The sequence below is a fragment of the Aulonocara stuartgranti genome (assembly GCF_965226115.1).
Source record: "Aulonocara stuartgranti genome assembly, chromosome: 12".
Classification (NCBI taxonomy): Eukaryota; Metazoa; Chordata; class Actinopteri; order Cichliformes; family Cichlidae; genus Aulonocara; species Aulonocara stuartgranti.
This window is the reverse complement of record NC_138948.1, coordinates 38,257,601-38,283,047: the sequence shown is the minus strand read 5'-3', so window position 1 is coordinate 38,283,047 and position 25,447 is coordinate 38,257,601. Positions and strand designations below refer to the sequence as shown.

Here is a 25,447-nt window from a genome sequence, read left to right as displayed (position 1 = left end):
CCTGAATCCTCCCTTAGTTATGCTGCAATAGACGTAGGCTGCTGGGGGATTCCCATGATGCACTGGGTGTTTCTTCTTAAGTCACCTTTCTCATTCCTCTCTGCATTTAGTTATTATTAATCTCTGTCTCGCTTCTATATCATGTCTTCATCCTGTCTTCCTCCCCTCATCCCCATCGAATAGCAGCAGATGTGAGTTCCTCCCTGAGCCTGGTTCTGCTGGAGGTTTCTTCCTGTTAATAGGGAGTTTTTCCTTCCCACTGTCGCCAAAGCACTTACTCACAGGGGCCATCTAACTGTTGGGATTTTCTGTGTTCTTTGTATTATTGTAGGGTCTGCCTTACAATATAAAGCACTTTGAGGCGACTGTTGTTGCCGTATAAATAAAACTGAATAGAAGATTTGGAGGGTGAAGGTCTCCAGTCCTAATCGGAGCGCTCAGAGCAGTGATCCCCAACAGGGAGCGTGGCCTCAGCAGAGCGCAGGAACAGCAAAGTACTGCACAGGACCCTCAAGCTCCCAGGCCTCTGGCAGAGGACCCGAGGATAAAGACTGCTCGCAGGAAGGATGGACATTTTATTTGGCATACCATACCATACCATACCAACTTTATTTCTAAAGCACTTTAACATAAAACCAGGGTTTCACAAAGTGCTGTACATGTTAATAGCATACGTAAAGAAAATTAAAATGAGATACGATAAAATAAATAGATACAATAAATTAAAACATGTTAAAACAAATTGAGTCAACCCCTCTAATCAATGCCAAAGGCTTCAGCGAATAAATATGTTTTAAGAAGACTTTTAAATTCAGAGACAGAAGAGGCCTGCCTAACATGCAAGGGCAGATCATTCCACAACTTTGGAGCAGCTACAGCAAAAGCACGATCACCTTTAAATTTATACTTAATTTTCGGTACCTTAAGGAGCTGCTAAGGAGCGGCATATGGTAATAAAGTTACTTCAGGTAATGAAGTACCTCCCTGGTAGAGTTTGCATGCATCTCATCCTGTCATTATGTCTGTAAACATGATGCCTCGATAAGTCCTGAATCGATTAAAATGAAACGTTAAATGGGTGGAGAGTTTATATTCACAGTCGTGTGTATTGTCAACAAATAGAAAATATCTAATTAATATTTAAATGTCATTTGATGTCTGACCTCTTCTTCAAGGTCAACGAAACATTTAAATGTGTAATGAATGCTACACGTGTACTTGCCACATAAATAAATAATAAAATAGTATAAGTGGGTTTCAACAGGACAAATAACAAAAGCCTGCACATTCATGCACTGCAAACGTCTTAAAGTATTCTTTAAAAGAATAAAGTAAAAATAATAAATGCATATTATAATCTTATTCCCTGAAACCTAAAGAGTGAGCTGCCTTGGTGGAGGTTTGTGCTCAGAGTGCTTCTTGTAACTACTGAAAACACTGCCAGACTTACACATGTTAAAGTTCATTCACCCTCTTGTTTAAGTGAGAATGACCTGCGAGTATCGAATAAGATTTGATTGCAGATTGTAGGAAGGAAGTGCTTAATCTTATCAAACTGCTGTCAGAGGTAAAAATTTAATTATGCGTTCTCCACTGTACCGATAAATGCTAACTGACAATTTCCTAATTTTTTTCAATGAGTTTTATCTTTCTAGGCTTAAATGCACCATGCTCTATTCACATAGCATTTCAATTCATAGTTTATCTCATGCACACCAGTAGATATATTGGAGGTCTGGGCAAAACTGACCTTTGACCCTGTGGTGAGAGTATCCCCTTCCTGTTCTGTACTAAACATTATCCGTGAAGCTGTGCACACTGAGGCATTGAGCCAGAAGTCTTACCAGAACATGATAGTAGCCACGGCATAGATGGTAAGGAACAGCCAGATGATGAAGGGATCGCTGTGGAGCAACACCCGGCCGTACTTTAAAATGGCCGTGAGAGCAGTGACAGAGATGGACAGCTGGACAAAGCCCGTGATGAACCACGCCACCCAGTGGACTGCATTGTTCAGACCCATCATCTTCATCACCTGAGACAGAGACACTATGGTTATTTGCAAGTATGCACAGTAGTGTGAAAAAGTCTTTGACCCTTATACAACACACTAAACACAAAATGCAGCTGCTAAATAAAAGTATTTATGAATAAGTGGACAAAACCCCAAAGCTACACGGCCCCTAAACCTGGGTGGGCCTCAGCAGCAACAGCTGCACTCAGGTGTTTGTGATAACTGGCAGTGAGCGTTTTACACTCTGTGGAGGAAATTTGGCTCGTCTTTGCAGAATTGTTGTAACTCAGCCACACTGGAGGGTTTTTGAGCATCTCAGTCTGACTCAGGTCAGGACTTTGAGCAGGTCAGAGTTGTGTTTCTTGGACTTGCTGCTGTGTTTTGGATCATTGTCCTGCTGAAGCGTGCTTCAGCTTGAGGTCACAAACAGATGGACAAACATTTTCCTTATTGGATGTTTTGGCAGACGGCAGAAATCCTGTTTCCGTTTACCACAGCGAGTCTTCAGGTCCTGAGACAGAAAAACAGGGTTAACTCTGGTTGGTCGGCTCCTCCTGGGAGGGGTCACCACTATTCTGTGTTTCTGGCATTTGTGGTTCGCTGGAGTCCCACAACTTTAGAAACAGCTTTCTGACCTTTTCCACACTGAGACACTTTGTTCCGTCACTCATTGTTTCACACACATCCTTATTTTTAATGATAAATTTGGGAAATTTGGGAAAGTGAATTTTGTGAAGTAATGGGAGTGGTGTTATTTTTCTAGTGACCACTATAACCCACGTTTACCCACTCACACACACCTGCAGCACTTTGAGGTCTTTTAATGTAACACACACAGTTCAGGATAATGTCCAAGTGTCACTAAGCTGAAGTAAATTCTGGGTCATTCTCTACATATTCCCACTGGTGGCTTTTGGTTTTGGGCCCCGACTTATGCTGCAGGATTGTTTGCTTCACAACAAAGCAAATAAAGACATAAAGTCTTCTGTCTTTCATCATCATGCTCAGTCTGCACAGAGCGTTTTTGGTTTTTTAATGTTGTTTTTTGGTAAATGGCCTGTATTTGTATAGCACTTTACTTAGTCCCTAAGGACCCCAAAGCGCTTTACACGTTCAGTCATCCACCCATCCACACACACATCCACACACTGGTGATGGCAGCTACATTGTAGCCACAACCCTGGGGCGCACTGACAGAGGCGAGGCTGCCGGACACTGGCGCCACCGGGCCCTCTGACCACCACCAGTAGGGTGAAGTGTCTCGCCCAAGGAGCCGGGGCTCGAACCGGCAACCTTCCGGTTACAAGACGAACTCCCAGCTCTTGAGCCACGATCGCCCCCTGTTTTTTCGGTATTTTGTCTTTATTTGACACCAGTAGTGACGACAGACAGGTGAGCAGAGAGAGCCCAGGCTGCTGCCTTGTGTCATATGGTCGCCCACTGAGTTATACTGGTGCCCAGAGAGGATTTGTCGCACACTGAGAGCCGTGAGCGAGTGTACGATAAACAGAAGTCAAAGATCAGACAGGGACGCCGTAAGCAGGAGGAAAGTGATGACGAGTCCCTGACTGCCGGGAGAAACAGCAGCTCGTCTTTTTTTTTTATTAACCTATCAGCGTAAGATTGAATAAAACTTCTCATGTTTCAAAAGTACTTAAGCAGTAAAAGTACTTTTACACTGTTTTATAAAATTTAATTCCATTCAACAAGTTAACATATAATATGTATTTGGTGTAAGGTATTAATCAATGTTAAAAAAAAACATTATAATCTTATCATTAAAACTGTGAAAATGTAAAAAGTGGCACAAAATCAAGAAATAAGTTTACTAAGCAGAACATGGACCCATGTTTGTGTTTTTAAGGCTGGCGTGGTCGCAGTATCAAAGTGGCCTGAGAGGAGGCAGCAAAGAGCAGCACTAAGGCTGCGCGCTGATGTACAGCGTGGAACAATGTTGCCATGGATTGTGGAGCAACTCTGCTTTTCAACACTAAAGGAAACATAAAGGAGCCACACAGCTGCACACATACTGGGAGCAGTTCACTGGTGACTCTTCGCAGCTGCTTGCTCGTGCACATTTATTCCACTGGTCTCGGTGAGAGGTAACAGGCAGGGTGAGCATCCTTGCATTCCCTCAGCTTGCTGCTTGTATGACGGGTTTCTACCAGAGGAGGAGAGAGTCGCTTCATCTTGGACCTGGTCAGGAAAGTTCGTCTACTTATCAGACTTCAGATCCCGGAGGAACCATGCAGTTATTGTCCTGGTTGCAGAACACTGGACCAGCTCTGGACCAGTGGGTGTGGACATGGAGACATGCGATCATGTCCCTCAGGTACATGAGTGCTTGGGCCCATCACTGAAATCACTGTCCATCACTGTCCAACTGTTGTGAGACACTGCTCCACATTACCAGCAATAAGCTGGACTTGCTTGGGGGGTGTTGACATGCACGAAATGCTGCGAGCGATTCTATCACTGAGCCGTACGTACTGCATGTTTTTGTAAATACAAGCCCTATATTTCAAATGTTTGTTTAAAGTTTCAATATTTGCTTTGGTTTAAAACTAATTGTTTGCTCCCATCCCCAACAATCTTTGAGCACGCTGTCGTGTGGACCAATCACGCTAACAAACACTCACCTCTTTAAGCCTGTGCTCTTTCTCAGCTACAATATGCTGAATCATCATGGCCACTGAGTAAACCCAAGAGATCACCATACACAGAGGCATCATGTGCTCAATCACAAAGAGAAAACTGCAAAGACAAGAGTAACACAGGGTATGAGCTGATGATCACAGTAACAGACAGATGTGCTGATGGAGGAATATATTCATCCAAACCGATCGTTGGTCACGTTTAAAGGAACTTTTCAAACTGCTTAAGACATTCTGTTTACATGACGTTCTAATGGTAACGTGTCATTATTTTGTTTATTATTATCACACAAACAGAATCCCAGTAAATAAAGTACAGGGCTACGTGTTAGTCCGTCCCTTACTCGTCTCTGGTGTAGCATGGATAGGGGAACATCTGAACGTAGTTGCCAGGCTCCACCACGTCATGCCCCACAAATGTGTTGATGATCGCTCTCTCTATCATGTCTGGAAAAGAGAATCGAGACAGGGTTCGTATTTCTCTCCAGTGTGCGTGTTACATATTTGTATATCAGCTGATGGTGACGGTTTGGGTAATAAAGGATGTTGTGAGTCAGACTGATTTACAAATTAATCACTTTAAAAAAATTACGATTTTTTTAATTCACATGATGAAATATACAGTACAGTAGAATTATATAACCTTTATTTTATATTTATGCTTAAACATTTTTCATGGGAAACTCAGTGACAATATTCGACATAAATATGGAGAAAGAGTGAGCTAGAACATTATAAAATACAAGGGACTCAATTAAATATATATATATATATATATATATATATATATATTTGCTGTCTTCTGCAGGCTTACACATCAGCACGTGACTTGTACTCAGTTATGAATGAGGGTAATAAACAGAGAGCAGCTGAAAGCTCATTCTTTAAACAGGCTGATGATGAACTGAAGTAGAAATATTCTAATAACTTAAAACAACTGTTTCCTTTTAACATAAACTGCAGTGATAAAGACCACAGACCCTTAAAGAGCTACCACACTTGTAGTGTGACCAGTTTTCATAGGAATGACATCCAATAAAAGTCTATTGTAATTTCATTCTATGCTATAGCCTGATGAGACCCATGAAGACACGAAATGGACCCCTCAGACTTCTACGAGCGGGAGCAGGCACCGCTCTCCTTTCTGGAGGAAGAGCTGAGGTGGAAGTCGTCTGACTAATAAACCCGTGAGTCCTGCATTTGGGTCCTCTCCTTCCATTCCCACACACGTGACCGTGAAAGTTTGATTTGTAGTCTTTTTGTAATGATCCAACCCTGTCAGAGCCTGTGACCTCTCCTGGCTAAACAGCCTTACACTGCGTTGTCTTCAGACACGTCTATCACTCTGATTTCATCATTCAATATTCTGTGTCAGTTGAGTGGCTTCCCTGCTTTCAGCAACTAAATAAAATATGATTTGTAGTTAGAAAAGGCTACTGCTGCAGCGTTGTAAGCACGTTCCATCAATCCATCCCCTTCTGCTCATCCAGGTCAGGGTTGCAGGGGGCTTGAAACCCATCCCAGCTGCCACAGGGCAAGAGGCAGGGTACATCCTGGACAGGGTGCCAATCTGACACAAGGCCAGGTAAGCACGTTACCTTTACTTCATAAAAACAAATGAAACTGCACTGATATCAGTGTGTCACCCCTTGGGTCCTGTGCATAAAACCGTTGATCTACATACTGTTCAAAAACCACACAAGACTGAGAATTCTCATTCCAACCACAATCAAACGGTCAGCACTGGGGAAGTAAGTGAATTTCAGTTCCTTACCTTGGATCCAAACAAAGCCATACAGGAAATAGAATTTCCCCCCAGTGTTGGGGCCAGGGCGCCAGTAGGCCCTCCTGATTTCATTGGTCTTCTCTGTTAAGCTGGAATTTTGTCTGATTTTGTACATAACATGTGGTGGAAGGGAGCCATCTTTATTAGTCTGGAAAATCACACCTGGGGAAAGAAAACATTAGAATAGTAAAGAAAATCTAATTTTGCATCAAAACTCTGATGTGGGCATTTAATATGCTTCATGTGATTATGAACGACTCTGAATAATATAGAAACAGAAACAGCTGCTCATCCCTGACAGGACTGTGAGGAATCCTGACTGATTGCTGGTTGATGGGAGAGCGCAGTGACATCCCCGCCTGTGATGTGAATGATGCAACCATGAGTAGTAACGCCCCTAAACGGCAATTAGGAAATCAAGTGGTAATGTCATGTGTATCCACCAGGGGGAGCAGTGTGGGGCACACTCATGTACGTTTTGAGATCCTTCCCAGATGCCTTAACGCCCACTCACATCCTGGGCCTTTTGACCTCAGAAATCACACGATTGGGTGGGGCCAGGCTTCGCAGTGGGTCCACAATGGTGATTGTGACCTACACTCGTTTTCACACCTTGGCTCATGTGATTAGGTAGAGAATCATTAGGGGGTCAGCGACCCTCATAATGGACAACTCTCACTACGGCAAATAATCTGGGAGCGATTGGTTTTAGAACTGAAGAAGCTTCAGTGGAATGAGATATGCCCAAAGGGAAGTCAGCTGACCTCTAGCTGGAAGCAGTCTGAGGCCTGTGGGTACGCAAGTGACCTTTTTGCAAGCAAAGCACAAACGGGACATTGTGAAAATCTAGAGCATGTCCACCTCACTCCTGCACTTTAAATGCATTAGATACTATGATTACAGTTGGACATGCAAAGGCGACTCACTGGCAAACACAGAAACGTTGTCCCGGTAAGCCTGATTCAGGGTGTAGTTGACAATGCTGTCTTCATCAGGAAAGCCCTTGAAGACATCAACACTGACCTGGAAACACAAGTAACAGACACACACCTGGGTTTGCCACTTATCTGCACTTTAATTTTAATAACTGTACAGTGCTCTGTTTTGGTAACTATTGTCCATGATGTAAATATGTGAAGATTGTGTGTTTCTGTTCTGTGTCCTGTTCTGTTTGTATATGTGGGGTTTTTTTGTTTTGTTTTTTGCTGCTGTTACAACCACATTTCCCCTTGTGGGACAATTAAAGTAATTATTCTATTCTATTCTATTCTATTCTATTCTATTCTATTCTACTCTACTCTAATCATGTTTCACTGCAGAAGGCTGTTGGTATTTTAGCACCAAGATGAAACCATCATATGAGCTTATTAAAGTCTACATATTTACAGCACGCAGTAGGATCGTGTGCTGTTGTCTCTGTTTTCTCTACAAAGTCCAAAGACATTAAATAGAATGTAAAAACTTCTCAGTGTGATTTAATGCAATGACTTTGCATTTATCTGTGGATTCCTAATAACAATTTTAATAAAATATAAACACAAAGAGTCATCCATGACTGTTGTGACTGACACCAGAATCAAGAAAGCAAAAAAAAGTTAATTCACGTGAATATCACACCAGCGTACCAGTCGTGTTTTCATGTGTAATCCAAACATTTGAAATACTGGTACGTGATTAAACAGAAAAAGAAAGACGTAGCTAAAAGCTGATAGCAGTCACTTGTCTTATAATGACCCCACTCTGTAAGTAACATTAATAAAGAAAGATTATTTCTTTGTTGTTGTTGTTGTTGTTGTTGTTGTTGTGAAGCAGATAAAAATGAATGAATATTGTTGTCATTATTATTGCAGCCCTGCATTCAGGTTTGGCTCGCAGGAGCAGCAGTCTTTGCAGAGAAGCCCAGACTTCCCTCACCCTGACCACCTCTTCCAGCTTAGCCAGGGGGACACTGCATTGGTCAACTGACATATAATCTCTCCAGCATATCCTGGGTATGACCTGGTGCCTCATCCCAGTACGATATGCCTGAAACACCTCGACTAGGAGGCATCAAGTAGGACTCCTGATGTTGAGGAGCAGAGGCTTTACTCCAAGTCCCCCTCGGATGAACAAACATCCGAGGGGGACTTGGAGTAACCTTATCTCTAAGGGAAGAACCCAGCCACCCTTTGAAAGAAACTAATTTCCACCACTTGTATCTGTGACCTCATGAACAAGACCCCAAGAGCCTCCATCACCTGCTAGGGCTAGATAATGTGTCCATAAAACTATGAACAAAACTGGTGACCAAGGGCAGAACTGGCACGGTTCAACACTCACTGAGTCCTACTTATTGCCAACAATATGGTTCAAGCTCGCGCTGCAGTGGTAGAGGGAGCAAATGGCCCACAGCAACAGGCCAGACACCCCAGGGCTGACCCCATGGAACGTGATGACAACTGTACAACTCCCACACACCCTCAAATAACCTCAGGAGGATAAAGAGCTTGTTCTGTGTTCTGCGACCACTTTATATATTGTGAGTGGAACACTGCATCCCCCTCCTGAGTCATGTGCCAGAATCACCTTGATGCTGACCAAAAGTCTTGTTTTATGTCCCCAAACTCCTCCCACACCCAAGTTTTTGCATCAGCAGTCCCATTGGCTAACGAAGCCAGGTAAGACTTTCTTCAACCTGATCACCTCCCATGTCCACCAGTTGGTTCTGGTATTATGGTCCAAACCTGTCCCAGCTCCATATTCATTCCCCGGGTGGCCCCTTCTTAAATCATCTATTGTATTTTCCTTCTTAATGAGAACTCTTTTTTTCTTCTGAACTCGATATCCACACTATGCATAGCTATCCAGGATGCATAAGTGTTTTTATTTTTTTGCCTTTATTGGATAGCAATAGTAGAGATAGACAGAAAAGCGGAGCAAGAGGGGGAGGGAAGACATACATGGATCAGACTCAAACCTGGGCCGCTGCTTTCATGTGGTCATGTGGCTGAATTTATAGAACTGCTTTTTTATAAGTTCAAAACTAAGTTTTTGGAGTGATGCATTGTTTTATCTTTGTAAAATTTAAGATAAAAACTGTGCTGACCTTAGACATAAAGTGTGTCCAGCCACAAGCAGCATTGTCAATGGTGTCCAGCTGTTCTAGCAAGGTGGAGGTGTTGGGAAGACTGTAGTTTCCTTCCATCAGACTTTGCATTAGCTCAGTGTCTGTGCCATTTATCAACTCAGGGTGCTGCTGAAGATCTGAGAACAACTTGAGCAAAGAAAAACAAGATGAATGAAGCAGAAGCAGAGCACAATTAAAAGGCTCCTGACTCAAAATCTAATTCTAGGAAAAGATGGATGTAAATGTTCCAGCACAGACAGCACTGCAGCGTCATGTCCGTGGGCTCTTTTGTAAATGTACCTGCTGCAGCCACACCAGGTGCTTGTGGAACTGGCCCTCCTCCAGGAAACTCCTGAGCTGGGAGGAGATATTGAGCCACACCCGGGTGTAATGTGTCACATTCCCAACAAATGCAAATGTCTCATTGGCCTTTAAAGAAAAAAGTGAACACATTAGTTTTTCATTACAATCTGTATGAATCTGTATAAACAAATATATGTATATCTATAAATAAAATGTCTTCTATTATTTTCTTCTTATTATTTCTTCTTCTTCCAATACAGTAACACAGTTCTTACAGTAGTGGAGGGCACCGTGGTCTTAAACATCCTAAATATATTTACTCCCAGATCTGTGCTTGGACACAGCCCTGTCTCACTGGCCTTTTCAATTATGTTCTATGACGTCAAAGGAGCTTGCAAAGAAAAGCGTCTGGACTTCTTTAAGTTACTTGAAGACGTTTCACCTCTCATCAGAGAACAGAGAAGCTTCTTCAGTTCTAAGGTCAAATGGTGGAGAGTCCCAGATTTAAACCCCGTGGGAGTAACCCCCCACAGAGGGACAAAAGGACCCCCTGATGATCCTCTAATCACATGAGCCAAGGTGTGAAACTGGGTGTGGGTCCCAATCAGCCAGGGTTTCGGGTGAGCTCATTGTGAAACCTGGCCCCATCTTATCATGTGATTGTCCCTCTGTGGGGGGAAACTCCCACTAGGTTTAAATCTGGGACTCTCCACCATTTGACCTTAGAACTGAAGAAGCTTCTCGGATGAGAGGTGAAACGTCTTCAAGCAACTTAAAGAAGTCCAGACGCTTTTCTCTGCAAGCTCCTTTGACTACGATGACCTGGATGACTGAGAACCCTCACAGACATATGTTCTATGACAGGTGGACTCCAATCAAATTCTAAAAGCATTTCACAGACAACAGAGCACAGTCATATCCAAGTGCGTGATTAATAGTATGAATGCAAAATATCAGCCTTTTTTTCAACAATTCTAAAACAAGTGAATGGAAACATCTTTTGCTTTGTCATTATGGAGTGTTGCATAGATCATGTTGCACCAACACATTGAAAATGTTCTGAATGAACATTGTATCAGGTTAGGGTTAAAAATTAGATGGTGGTGATCTACATCATACTCATTCAGTCCGTTCTGCCTCCCAGTGTTTTGGAAGAAAACACACTAATAGCTTGGACAGTGTATTTTTGCTGGTTATGACAAAAGCTTTGTTCATACTTGATTGATAATGCAAATCTTTTTGTACATATACACGAAAGAGAGTGGTGTTTACATGCCTTCTGAATCACTTTGTCCACCTGGGAGCCAATAGGAGAGTAGAGGATCTTGGGATTTGTAGTCATCAAGTGAACCAGTAGGCCCAAATTCCTTTGTTCTTTGCTGGTGAATCCCAGAGAGCTCATGTTTCCCTGCTTCAAAGCCTCCGGTTCAATTATCCTGCAACAAGATCTATGGTTAAGAGCACAGACTGTACTGCTAAGTAACATCCATCCATTTTCTTCCGCTTATCTGGGGCCGGGTCGCGGGGACAGCAGCCTATGCAGAGAAGCCAAGACCTCCCTCTCCTCCACCACCTCCTCCCGCTTGTCTGGGGGAACACCAAGGCATTCCCAGCTAGCTGAGAGATATAATCTCTCCAGCACGTCCTGGGTCTGCCCCAGGGCATCATCCCAATGGGACATGCCCGGAACACCTCACCCAGGAGGCGTCCAGGCAGCGTCCTTGTAAGATGCCCGAACCACCTCAACTGACTCCTGTCGATGCAGAGGAGCTGCTCTACTCTGAGTCCCTCCCGGATGGCTGAACTGGATGCGTGCCTCATCTGATTCCCACTGCTTCACACTCGGCTGCAAACCATTCCACTGCGAGCTGGAGGCCATCACTCAATGAAGCCAACAGAACCACATCATCCGTGAAAAGCAGAGATGAGATTCTGAGACCAATCAAGTGAAGCCTTCCACCACTTGGCTGCACCTAGAAATTCTGTCCACAAAAATTATGAACAGAATCGGTGACAAAGGGCAGCCCTGGCGGAGCCCATCACCCACTAGGAACGAGTCCGACTTATTGTCCGACTTATGTTGGACCAAGCTCTCGCAACGGTTGTATAAGGATCGAATGGCCCGTAGCAATGGGCCAGACTCCCCATATTCTCAGAGCACCTCCAACAGGACAGTCCGAGGGACACGGCCGAATGCCTTCTCCAAGTCCATGAAACACACGTAGACTGGTTGGGCAAACTCCCATGCACCCTCAAGTATCCTTGAGAGGGTAAAGAGCTGGTCCAGTGTTCCACGACCAGGACGAAAACCGCATTGTTCCTCCTGTATCCGAGGTTCGACTAACGGACAGACTCTCCTTTCCAGCACCCTGGCATAGACTTTCCCAGGGAGGCTGAGGAGTGTGATCCCCCAGTAGTGGGAACACACCGTTCGATCCCCTTCTTTGAAGATGGAAACCACCACCAGGTCTGCCGATCCAGAGCTACCACCCCTGATCTCCATGGAACATTGTAGAGGCGTGTCGACAAAGACAGCCCTACTATAACTAACAGTACTTTGTAATTTGATCTGTATCTTCTAGGTTATACACTACAGGTAAAAAAGTTTGGACACACCTACTCATTTAATGCTTTTTCTTTATTGTTACTACCCTTCCTACATTGTAGATACAAACTGAAGACATCAAATAGATGAAGCCAGATATATGGAAGCAAAGAAAAAATGATAAATAACTCTAAATATGTTTATATTTTAGATTCCACCATTTGTCTTGTTGACAGCGCTGCAAACCCTCGGCCTTCTCTCAGTGAGCTTCATGATGTAGTCACCTCACAGGTGTGCCTGTCAGGGTCCATTTGTTCATTGCTTGCCTTCTTAATGCCACTGGGACCATCAGTTGTTTTGTGCAGAAGTCAGGTTCGGACACAGCTGACAGCCCTATTTGACAACTGTTAGAATTCACATTATGGCAAGAACCAATCAGCTGAGTAAAGAGAAACAACAGCCCATCATTACTTTAAGGACTGAAAGTCAGTCAGTCAAAAAGTTGCTAAAAATTTGAATGTGTCCCCAAGTGGAGTCGCAAAAATCATCAAGCGCTACGATGAAACTGGCTCACATGAGGACTGCTGCAGGAAAGGAAGACCAAGAGTCCCTCTGCTGCTGAGGATACTTTCAGCCCAGATAAATGCCACAGTGCAAAGCAGTAATCAAGCAAAGGTTGGCTATTTAGAAGAATCTAAAATATAAAGCATGTTTTGAGATATTTCACACTTTTTTTGTTTACTAGAACGGTATGCCGATAAAGTGCATGGACAGCAGAGTAGTTTGAAAATAATTTTAAAAAATTTATTATCATAGTATTTTGTGGTTTTAGCAATAATTACTTTGATTTACAACAATTATATCAGTTAGAGGTGGGGCAGCTGTAGCTCAGGAGATCCAGCAGGTCATCTACTAATGGGAAGGTTGGTGGTTTGATCCCTGGCTTCTCCAGTCTGCATGTTAAATATCTTTGGGCAAGATACTAACCCCAAGGTGCTCTCCCATGCATCCAACAGAGTATGAGTGTGTGTGAATGTTAGAAAGTGTTTAACCAGAAAAAAACTGAAAAAAGTGCTTGTATGAATGTGAGAATGTATAAAGACTTTGAGCGCTCAGATAAAGTCGAAAAGCGCTATATAAGAACCAGTCCATTTATCCTTTTAGAGCTCAGTTGTAGTTCATTTAATTCCACACAGTTGACTGTCTACAAGTCCTAGAAGTAATCCTCTTATTTCAATTTCACAAACAGTTAATTGACATTCTTGCTGATGTTGATATCCAGGTATTTTGGTATTTTAATTTCTTCCCATTTAAGCTGTTAACAATCTCTCTGTTCTCGTATTCTTGATGTGATTGGTTTATTTTTTTATTGGTTTATTGGTTTAATTTATGTGCTAGAACTTTATTATGTTGAGAAGCTGAGGAGGAGCTTTCTCATTGCATATGCTTTGTACTCTGACCATTGTTCATATAAAGATAAAACCTGTGGCTGCTTCTGTTTCTCTTCGGTTGGGTAGCTTTTTTGTAAAAAGGAGTAGTCTAAACTCGTGGGCACTTCTTTAAATGTATGTTCATATTATTTAAAACAACATGACAAAAGCATTCCTCATACAATTAAAGACAGTTTTTGTCATACCCACCTGTTATTCCCACACAGAATGGGCTGCAGTCCAGCCCATAACTGTACAAATGCTGAAAACTGAGAATGAGGATTCTCCGTTTCCTTCTTCCCTTTCCCACTTCCTGCTCCTCCACCTTCCTCTCCTCCTTCATCACCCTCTACGGGAATGTCAGTTGTGTTGGGGCCCCATGTGGTGGCATTGAGAGGCCATGTTGTGTTTGCTGGCGATGCTGGAGTTCGACCAGCACAGGCCCCTTTGGGCAGCAGGCGAGCCAGACTAGAAAGCAGGTCCACATCCTTCAGAAGCCTCTCTACATCAGCCAGTTCCTTCAACAGAGCCCCAACGTTAGACTGAGACAGAAGAGCCGAAGAGCTGGGCTGCAGGTGAAGCTGGATGGGAAGAAAGGAATAAATGGGCAAATTACATGATGGCTACAGCAGACATATGAAAAAGGACCCTGTTTTCAAATGTCAGTGCACATTTTTACTCAAACTAAAGGCTGAAGCTGCCTGAAAACACAACTGCAATCTGCTCCAGACCCCCTGCTGATGTAGATGAATAACTGAATTCATGAATTTAATCCTCCCTGTGCTGTCACTATACCTGAACTGAAAACATTTTGAAAGTTTCACATCAGTTGGTGGTTCGGCAGGAGGTGAAAAGGTGGCGATGCAGATTTTATGCAGTTGGGTTGATGCCATGTGATCTAACCAGAAATGCTGTTATGTGACCAATCAATGTTTGGATTATGAGTGTGGAGCCAGAGATGCCGAAGAACTAGAGGTGCAAGAGGTGCTTCAAACAGATGACCTGTCCAACATCTTTACCAGAAAGAGCGACAGAGTCTTACAGAGCTGTCTGCAGCTTCTCTCCTTCCCTTATCCCTCCAAAATCCCCTTAAAGACTATGTCTACTCCCAAATCACCAAAAATCATGAAAAAATGATTTAAGCATAAAGAAATCACAAAGAAAGAACAATACAGTATCCACGACTGCACCAAAGAGTAAAACAGTCAAATCTGGATTAATATTTGGTCTCCCGTTGAATCCCTGTTAGTACATAAATTAACAATTGATCAATAAACTGATTTAGTCTGCCTCACAGAAACCTGGTTTCAACATAATGTTAATTTAGATGAATGAATGTCCCTCAGTCAGAGTAATCATCAGAATCCTCGAAGTACAGGCCAAAAGAGGGTTTGGCATCAATCGTCCACTCAAGCTTATTAACCAAAGACCCAGACAGACTTTTAATTCATTGGAAAGCCTGATGGTTAGTCTTGTCCACCCCAGCTGTAAAACTCAGAAAGCAGTCTTATTTATTATCATCTATTGTCCACCTGGGCCTTACACTGAGTTTCTGTCTGATTTCTGGGACTTTTTATCTGACTTAGTGCTCAGCTCAGATAAAATAATTATTTTGGGTGATTTTAACATCCATTCACTAGCTGGGCCCACATCCTCATTTTAGGATTGGCAGCGTTTTAGTAGGTAAAGGTGATGCTTGGACATTAATTGAGCTGCGGTTTGGGGAAGGCCTCGAAGGGGACTGGCGACGGCTCCCGGGCCTGGCAGATCCCGTGCTATAAATAGGAGTGAAGAAGTTAAAGAATTAAGAACAAGGAGGGAGGAAGGGTGGGTCACGTAAACGAGAATGAACAGCTTGCAGAACTGAGGGAACCTATATGGTAAATGGCCTGTATTTTAGGGGTGGGTTTTTATAATCGATTCATCGATTAAGATCGATTCTGGCTTGGATAACGTAAAATCGATTCATTAAAATCCTGAGTCGATTTTTTTAATATAAATTTATTTTGCCTGAAATGCCAGAATCTCTGGTGACATCTCACAAAATTTCAAGAACCACCAAACAGCTAAGACAGTAAATGAGAGCAGGAACACGGATTCTGCACATAGACTTAAACACACAGCGCGACCCGCGGATCAGAATCAGTTAGATGTCGCCTTTCTCACGGTCGGGGCTGAAAGCCGACAGCTCGCTGATTCTGATGTGTCGGCAGGTCCGCGCTTTGTGTTCACGCCCTTTTTGCGCCGATTCTAAAGCTGTTAGTTTGATGTCTCTCCAAACAATATTGACCGAACCAGCAGCAAAAGAAGATCCAAACGCTTCACATAAACATCGTCATGAATTCACTCTGACTTTTACTGTTTTGCTTCCACCAGGATGCACAGCTCTCTCTCCCCCCCCCTCTCTCTCTCTCCCTCTCTCTCTCTCTCTCTCCCTCTCTCTCTCTCTCTCCCTCCCTCTCTCTCTCTCTCTCTCTCTCTGTACTTCAAGAACAGTTTCCCTTTCTTCATTATTCGCTTGCTTGTTACACACCAGTCTACCGTTGTTTACAGGCTGTCAGCCGCTGTTTTTTTCTCTTTTACATTCTTCCGAAAAGAAAACCTCATTTCTGCTGTTCAATACTGAACAAATTTAAACTTTTTAAAATTATTCAAAATGCAAAACGCTTAACCGTGTCTCTAATAAAACTGCTGTAACTTCAGAGGTGATGTTCATATGTTGATTAATGGTTTTCTTTCGTTTTTGATCTACTGCAGAATATTTTTATAAAATCCCAGAACAGGAAAATCACCTTCATGTTTTTCTGTGTTTTATCTTCAGCTACTTTGACACAAAGGCCTCTGCTGTGACGCTCACACCTGTGATAAAGTCTCGAAACTGTCAGCTTCCTTTTTATTGATACAAAAATATGTAAATGTACAGATCTGAATTATAATATTTCTGACTGTCAAAATTTCCCAGATTTAAATCGAATCGTGGATCGAATCGATTCGGGACCTTGTGAATCGGAATTGAATCGATTCTAGAAATCAGTGACGATACCCAGTCCTACTGTATTTATATAGCGCTTTTCTAGTCCCTAAGGACCTCAAAGCGCTTTACACGTTCAGTCATCCACCCATTCACACACACACATTCATACACTGTTGAACTCTTGAGCCACGATCGCCCCCTATATATAGATGACATCCGGAAGGAGCGTGTTTGGAGGCGTGGTCCCACTCCTGAAATTCCAATACATAATCTCCAATTCACTAGCTGGACCCACGTCCTCATTTTCGGATTGACAGCATTTTAGTAGGTAAAGGTGGGGAGAGAGAAGGAGAAGAGGACAAAGACGATCGCATGGAGAGCGAACGTCGCTCCGTGGTGTGGAGAGGATGAGCTCAGACAATTCGGAAGGAATGGCAGGAGAAGAGATCAAAGGAAGTTGCAAACAACGGAAATCTTAATGGATGAATGAGGGGAACCCTCGATCGGGTAGCGACGTGGCTCAACTTTGAGCTGAAGCTCTGACAGAGAAGAATGCTGGATTTGAGATTTGAGGTAGGGCTCGGTGCCTCAAAAAGCTTGTCTTTGAGTAGAAGATGGAGAGGGGGTGCTTAGCTGGTTAATTACTTCAGATAAGGTAGCAATAACGCCTCAGCTGATTTCTGAATTAACAGAAGTGACAGCACCAGCTTGGGGAGAGTTGATGAATTGAAAGACTGATTAGAGGAAAATAATCTCTGCTATAATAACGTCAAAATCGTCCGAGAGCAGAGTGCGAGTCCACTGGACTTCATGGGAGATGATAAGTCGTTCAGACGCAGTCAGAACCGTGAGTCGACTTAGAGAGCGGTCTCAAATGATTGTGTCGAGGGTGGATGCCTGATGATGCTGGTGAAAGCACATGAGAAGTGAAGGGACGCTATGAAGAATTATGCGCATGATGCAGTTTGGATGTCTTAGAAGGAGCGATAGAGGACAGAACCTGCCATCTCGGTGCCACAAAGGTTCACCTTTGTTTTGCAAAGGCAGGAAAGATGGCAGCGAAACTGGTATCTCGGTGCCGGAGGCATGCTGTTGCAATGAGGGATAAAGAGAGAACCTGTCATCTTAGTGCCAGAGGGGTTTTACTGCTGCTTTGGAATAACGGATGCTGAGAAACTAGCAACGTGGTGGAAGAAGATTGCTGCTGCGATTACGAATGATGGATATAGAAGGAACCACCTAGAAGGATTCTCTGCTGCTTTAGCCCTGATGGATGGACAGGAACTGGCAACTCAGGGGTAAGAAGCTTGTCACTGCGGTTTGCACATGGCAGATATAGCAAGACCCTGACACCACTGTGCTAGAAGGGTTTGCTGCTGCTTGCAATGATAGAAGTGGAGAAACTGGCAGTTCGGTAGTAGGGACGCTAGATGCTGCATGCAAATGGGGGATGAAGGAAAACCTGGCATCCCGGTGCCTTTTTATTTATTTGTCTATGCAGACAACTGCCAACTGCCGAAGCTGCTGCTGCTTTCAGGAATGAGGGATCAAGGAACCTGGCCGGTGCCGACGTTTGCTACGGAGTTTAGCCAAGGATGGAAGAGGCTGGGAACCTGGCAACTCAGTGCCGAAGTATGCTGCATTTGCTATGGAGGGAAGGAGTACTGGCAACTCTGTGCCCTTTTATTTTTTTCCTTAACTATGCAAACTGGCAACCCGATGGTCGAAAAGCTTGCTGCTGCTTTTGCGAATGAAGGAGAAAGGTACCTGGCAACCTGGTGCCGTCTGACGCGCTGACGGTCGAGATGGTGATTGTAAAACTACGTTACTCCTGAGAGATGAGCTGTGTTTAAAGGTATTTGCCGAGAATGGACCCTGTTTGCACGTAAACGAGAATGAACAGTTTGCAGAACTGGGGGGAACCTATATAGATGACAACCGGAAGGAGCATGTTTGGAGGCGTGGTCCCGCTCCTGAAATTCCGATACATAATCTCCAATGTAATGACAGCTTCAACATGGCATTTAATATGTTCTTAGATTCTATTGGCTTCTCTGAAAATGTAAAAGAACCCACCCACCACTTTAATCACAATAGAGATCTTGTTCTGACATAGAAACTGAATATTTAACAACATTCCCTAATGTCCTTTTTTTCTCTGATCACTTCTTAATAAATTTACAATAAGAGATTACACAACATTGAGAACAGATATTCTCACAGTAGACGTCTTTCTGAAAGTGCTGTAACTAACTAAAGGGTATAATTCTCCACTGTTATCATCTTGTACCAATGCAGTGCTACTGCAGGCAGGAACGATTTCCTGTGTTGTTAAATCTGCATTTGGGTAATCCCAGCCTCTTACTGAGCGTGCTCCTGCGACTGGCCAGCACGTCATTGAGTAGGTGGGAGGTATTTTCCAGCATTGTCCTTATCTTGGACAACATTTGCCTCTCCCACGCCACCTTAAGGCAGTCCAGCTCCATCCCCACAACATTACTGGCCTTGCGGACCAGTTTGAGTCCGTTGGCATCTGCGACCCTCAACCTGAAGCTCCATCATGCAACCTCACGAAGGATAGCATGGCCACAATAGACTCATAGAAAATCCTGAGCATTTTCCAACAGATGTTTAAAAGACCTCAGCTGCCTAAGAAAATAAAGACGACGCTTGCCCTTCCTGTAGAGTGCATTGGTGTTTATTATCTATGTGTACTCCAAAAATGTATAGATGCTTCCCCTTGGCAGTATCATTTAGAGATGGCACGATACCACTTTTTTATGTCCGATACCGATACCGATATCATAAATTTGGATATCTGCCGATACCGATATGAATCCGATATAGTGTTTTTTAATCAACAAAACTGTTTTTTAAAATATCTTGCAGCATTTTGCAAGTCTGCAAGTTCATACTCAAGTTTAAAACAACAACTACACTAAAGCTATTCTGTTATACCTGTATACAAAAAAAATATTTCATAGTTCAGCAATACTGATCAATCTAATAAACTTAGACCTACACCATCCTCCCTATTCTGGTATTTTAAAGAGTACTTAGCGTAAATATTAAGCAACCTAACTAATAGGGTTCCAACTCCCAGCAACAACAAAAATAAATAAATAAAAAATAGGGAACCACCCCTCACGCTCCACCTCATGATGCTTAATCAACGTAATCAACCTTAATTTGATGCAGTGTGAAATAAAATGCACAGAAATCAATTATTTTTCAAGAAATATTAAATAGATTCAACATCTTTCTTCAACAAAATTGCAGACTGCACAGATGGTACCTTCCCAAAGGAAAAAGTACTATAGCTTACTAGGGTATATATATTAGACTTAATAGTCACTATATACAGTAATTGACTTCTATTCATTTTACATCAAATTAAAACTTTGGGTGTCAGATAATTATTTATTAAAAGCTCGACATTTTAAATGAGAATAAGAAAGAAAAGTATGTCTTTGTGCCCCCTTTTCCCAGTTAATGCCCTATCGGCCCCCCTGGCTAAACTTTGCTAGATCCGCCCCTGCACAGTTACCAGCCGTCAGCTACTTAGAAAGAGATCCTGGAGTAGAAAGTAATATTAAATAAATTCTAACAACAGCTGATCAAGGTTAAACGTGCTGCTGTTGTTCAGCCGCTGGTTTCCTCTTTCTGGCGCAAAGTGGACTAAAAACAAACAAGAGAGACTCACAACAGAAAAGCCGATCAGCTGATCATTAGCAGTTTCACGATTGAAGTAGCAGCAAGAAGAGGCAGTCGCTCGTTAAGCTTAACGTGGGAATGCTTTACAAACATTCAGAGATGGACTTACACACTTGCTTTACTTCTCTCGGGGATAACTTTGTCGGAGATGAAATGCCAGGTTGCTAGCGAAGCTCCAAATGCTATCCAGACCACCGACAGGCCCTGCATGCCACAGCTGCTCTATCACGTGATGCATACTGCTCCGACGTTCTGAGGTGAGTTACGGCGTGTTGCAAGTTTTGTGAGGTGCTTTCGTGATATTTAATGGATCGGATTACATTTTTTATTTTTCTCCGATATCCGATCCAGTAATTTAGGTCAGTATCGGACCGATACCGATACGTAATATCGGATCGGTCCATCTCTAGTATCATTAGAAGGCATAGCACACATTTCACTGCTGTGCAGATGATACCCAAATTTATCTATCCACAAAGTCAATTAACACACACCAATTAGTTAATCTAGAAGACATAAAGACCAGGATGACCTCTAATTTTCTCAAATTTACACGAAACTGAAGTTACTATAAATCTTAGAAATATAATATCTAACCAGATTCTTACTCTGGATGGCATTACCTTGGCCTCCAGTAACGCTGTGAGGAACCTTGGAGTCATTTTGACCAGGACATGTCCTTCAACGCACATATTAAACAAATATGTAAGACTGCTTTCTTCCATTTGTGCAACATCTCTAAAGTTAGAAATATCCTGTCTCAGAGTGACGCTGAAAAACTAGTTCATGCATTTATTACTTCCAGGCTGGACGACTGTAATTCATTATTATCAGGAAGTCCTAAAAACTCCCTGAAAAGCCTTCAGCTGATCCAAAATGCTGCAGCAAGAGTCCTGACAGGGACTAGAAAGAGAGAGCAGATTTCTCCTGTTTTGGCTTCCTGTTAAATCCAGAATTCAAAATCCTGCTGCTCACATACAAGGTCTTAAATAATCAGGCCCCATCTTATCTTAATGACCTTGTAGTACCATATAACCCTATTAGAGCACTTGGCTCTCGCTCTGCAGGCCTACTTGTTGTTCCTAGAGTATTTAAAAGTAGAATGGGAGGCAGAGCCTTCAGTTTTCAGGCCCCTCTTCTGTGGAACCAGCTTCCAGTTTGGATTCAGGAGACAGACACTATCTCTACTTTCAAGATTAGGCTTCAAACTGAGTTTTTCCTTTTCAGTCACCTTTTTCACTCACTATGTGTTAACAGACATTTGTTACCCAAATAACAAGCCGTGGGTGACTAAGGACATCAAAGCCCTCCTCAACAACAAGAAGAGGGCTTTCAGAGGGGGCAACAAAGAGGAGGTGAGGAAGATCCAGGTGTTACTAAAGGACAAGATCAGAGAGGCTAAGGACAATTACAGGAGGAAGCTGGAGTGGAAACTCCAGCAGAACAGCATGAGAGAGGTGTGGAGGGGCATGAAGACCATCACTGGATTCAGGCCAACCAACAGCAGGGGAGCTGAGGGAGGTGAGAATAGAGCCGACGAGTTGAATCTGTTTTTCAATAGATTCGACACCACAGTGTCTGCTCCCACCCCCACAACCTCACCTGCAGTCAGCCTGGAATCCAGAGCCACACCACTGTGCCAGCCTCTCTCTTCACATGTTGCCTCCTGTGAGATTCCTGACACCCCTCCCCCACCCATCACCTTCACTCAATACCAGGTTGAGATGCAAATGAGGAGACTTCACTCAGGCAAGTCTGCTGGACCAGACGGAGTGAGTCCCCTTGTCCTCAAGGCCCGTGCCCCCCAGCTGTGTGGAGTCTTTCATAAACTGTTTATGCTGAGTCTGAGTCTGCAGAGGGTCCCGGTGATGTGGAAGACATCATGCCTCGTCCCTGTACCAAAGACGCCTCGTCCCAGTGGCCCCCAGGATTACAGGCCCGTGGCACTGACCTCCCACATCATGAAGACCCTGGAAAGGCTCATCCTGGACCAGCTGCGACCCATAGTAAGACCACACCTGGATCCCCTTCAGTTCGCTTATCAGCCTCGTCTCGGAACTGAGGACGCCATCATCTACCTGCTCAATCGTGTCTACACCCATCTGGACCAGCCGGCGAGCACTGTGAGGGTCATGTTTTTTGACTTTTCCAGTGCTTTCAACACCATCAGGCCGACCCTCCTGGGTGATAAGTTAGCAGCGATGCAGGTGGATGCTTCTCTGGTGTCCTGGATTGTTGATTACCTGACAGGAAGACCACAATATGTACGTCTCCCACAGTGTGTGTCTGACAAGGTGATCAGCAACACAGGGGCACCACAGGGGACTGTCCTCTCCCCCTTCCTCTTCACCCTCTACACCACAGACTTCAGCCACTGCACAGAGACCTCCATCTTCAGAAGTTTTCTGATGACTCTGCGGTGGTTGGATGCATCAGCAGGGATGATGAGACAGAGTACCGGGCTGTGGTCGACTCCTTTGTCACGTGGTGTGAGCAGAATCATCTGCAGCTCAACGTGGCAAAGACCAAGGAACTGATCGTGGACTTCAGGAAGACCAGGAAACACTTGACCCCTGTTTCAATCCAGGGGGTCAGTGTTGACATTGTGGAGGACTATAAATACCTTGGAGTACACATTGACAATAAACTGGACTGGGCTAAAAACACCACAGCACTTTACAGGAAGGGCCAGAGTCGTCTCTATTTTTTGAGGCGACTGAGGTCCTTCAACATCTGCCAGAAAATGCTGAGGATTTTCTATGAGTCTGTGGTGGCCAGTGCGATCCTCTATGCTGTTGCATGCTGGGGGAGCAGGCTGAGGGTCGCAGATGCCAACAGACTTAATAAACTGATCCGTAAGGCCAGCAATGTTGTGGGGATGGAGCTGGACTCCCTCAAGGTGGTGTCGGAGAGGCGGATGCTGTCCAAGATAAAGACAATGTTGGATAACACCTCCCACCCACTCCATGACATGTTGGTCAGTCACAGGAGCTCGTTCAGTGAGAGACTGAGATTACCGAAAAGCACCACTGAACGACACAGGAAATCATTCCTGCCTGTGGCCATCTCCCTGTACAACGCATCCACTTAACACACTGTTTGCTGCTACAACTACACATGTTTCTTTTCCAACTATTTATTTATGAGTGACTTATGTATGTATGTATGTATATATATGTATATATTGTACTATTCTTAGTTAGTGTATTGTCTGTCTTGTCTTAATGTTGGTTTAAAATGGAGCACTGTAACAAAAAATAATTTCCCCCAGGGATCAATAAAGTATTCTGATTCTGATTCTGATTCAGATTCAGACCTCTCTGCAGGAGTCCTGACTTAAGCTGAAGATTGTTGATGCTTCCACAGATCACTCTAGAGCAGTCCTGGCCCGAGGAGACCATGGAAAAGAACATCCAGTCCTATATCTTGGCCGGAACCCACATGACACAATGTATTCCACTGTGAAGAACGAAGCCTTGGCCATTAAGTGGGCACTGGAGAAACTCCAATATTATTTGTGTAGATAGGAATTTGATCTGGAAACTGACCACCAAGCAGCCACTTGGATCAATTCGAACAGAATTACAACAGCTGCCTGTTACAATGGTAACTCTCACGTCAGCCTTTTAGGTTCACCATCAGCAAGTGTAATATAGTGGCAGATTACCTGTTACCAAGATTACCAATCTTGACATAATGAGGCCAGGAAGGGGACGACTTTGACTGTAGACATGGATGTGGGCTTGCACACAGGCATCCAGATATTCCACACACATGTGGATGGATGTCTCAAGGCCAAAGAGTCAAACAAAAGGGAAGGGTGACCACTGACTTCACTATTTAGCAGCACAGGTGCAGTCAGCATATATTCTCGATTACCTCTCACTAAAAGCATTGTGCGCAGTCTCCCCGCTGTCTTCAATGCCGGATGGGTAAGATAAGGCATGGACCTCCTGGTATTAACCAGTGGGTTTGCGAACACTTGGGGTCACGTGAGCTGCATTATTCTGGGTTAATTTTTTTCCTTATAACGAGCCTGTTTAAGTTGCCTGTTGCTCATATGGATAACGAGAGATCTTCTGGTGACAATGATAACAATCTGTCAAATGATTAATGAACTCACCTCAACCATAGAGAGAAGATGAAGAAACTACACTGAACCAGGTCCAGAAGCTTTTAGTAGTTAAACAGAGAAACTGACCAACTGAAACAACAGTTGGAAGAAGAAGCAGCCCAAAATGTTGGCAATAATAACCAATCTGATTGTTCCTTCAAAAAGTAGCACAAGCAGATAACAAAAATGACTCAACAACGATCATTACAGCAGGTTTATATTAGGGCTGAACGATTATGGAAAATAATCTAATTGCGATTTTTTGCCCCAATATTGCGATTGCGATGCGATATGCGATTATTTTTTTAAGGTCTTTGTCTTCTGTATTATTAAACAAAGACAAGCAATACATCATATAGTATGGCCAATACTATATTACATTAATTTTAAACTGTTCTTTCCTGGAAGACAGACCTCTGTTATGATGACATGAGGTGATGCATGAATTGATGACTGACATTTTTATTTAACTTCTTCAATCACAACAGTATATTTGAACATACACAATAGTTTATTTTTAGCTTACAAACATCTGAGCATAAAGTGCTGACAAGGAACCCTGGTGTAAACATTAAAATGAAAGTCAGTACAATGTGCAGATTGCAGAAATATACATAAACAAAATCAGTGGCTTTACCACACTCAGTTTTTCGACATCTGTGAACTACTAGACAGTCATTCAATTAAAAAATAATATTAAATAAATAAAACTAATAAATAAAAAATACACACATCTTACTGATCTCTGCAGTCAGTAACATTACACATAAAGTGCAAACATAATAGCAATTGTATAAACACACACAC

At 43.2% G+C, this 25,447-nt stretch overlaps 1 protein-coding gene across 1 annotated transcript in view; it reads right to left on the bottom strand.

Annotated features, from left to right (window-relative positions):
- Positions 1 to 25,447, bottom strand: part of abca2 (ATP-binding cassette, sub-family A (ABC1), member 2) — a 108,829-nt gene that overhangs the window by 46,707 nt on the left and 36,675 nt on the right. The window contains exons 8-16 of the mRNA XM_082555294.1: positions 14,049 to 14,419; positions 11,140 to 11,299; positions 9,861 to 9,989; positions 9,540 to 9,707; positions 7,381 to 7,477; positions 6,443 to 6,616; positions 5,013 to 5,115; positions 4,654 to 4,768; positions 1,845 to 2,035 (exon numbers count right to left, since the gene is read on the bottom strand). Coding sequence (XP_082411420.1) covers positions 1,845 to 2,035; positions 4,654 to 4,768; positions 5,013 to 5,115; positions 6,443 to 6,616; positions 7,381 to 7,477; positions 9,540 to 9,707; positions 9,861 to 9,989; positions 11,140 to 11,299; positions 14,049 to 14,419 — 1,508 coding nt within the window. The remainder of the gene's footprint in view (positions 1 to 1,844; positions 2,036 to 4,653; positions 4,769 to 5,012; positions 5,116 to 6,442; positions 6,617 to 7,380; positions 7,478 to 9,539; positions 9,708 to 9,860; positions 9,990 to 11,139; positions 11,300 to 14,048; positions 14,420 to 25,447) is intronic.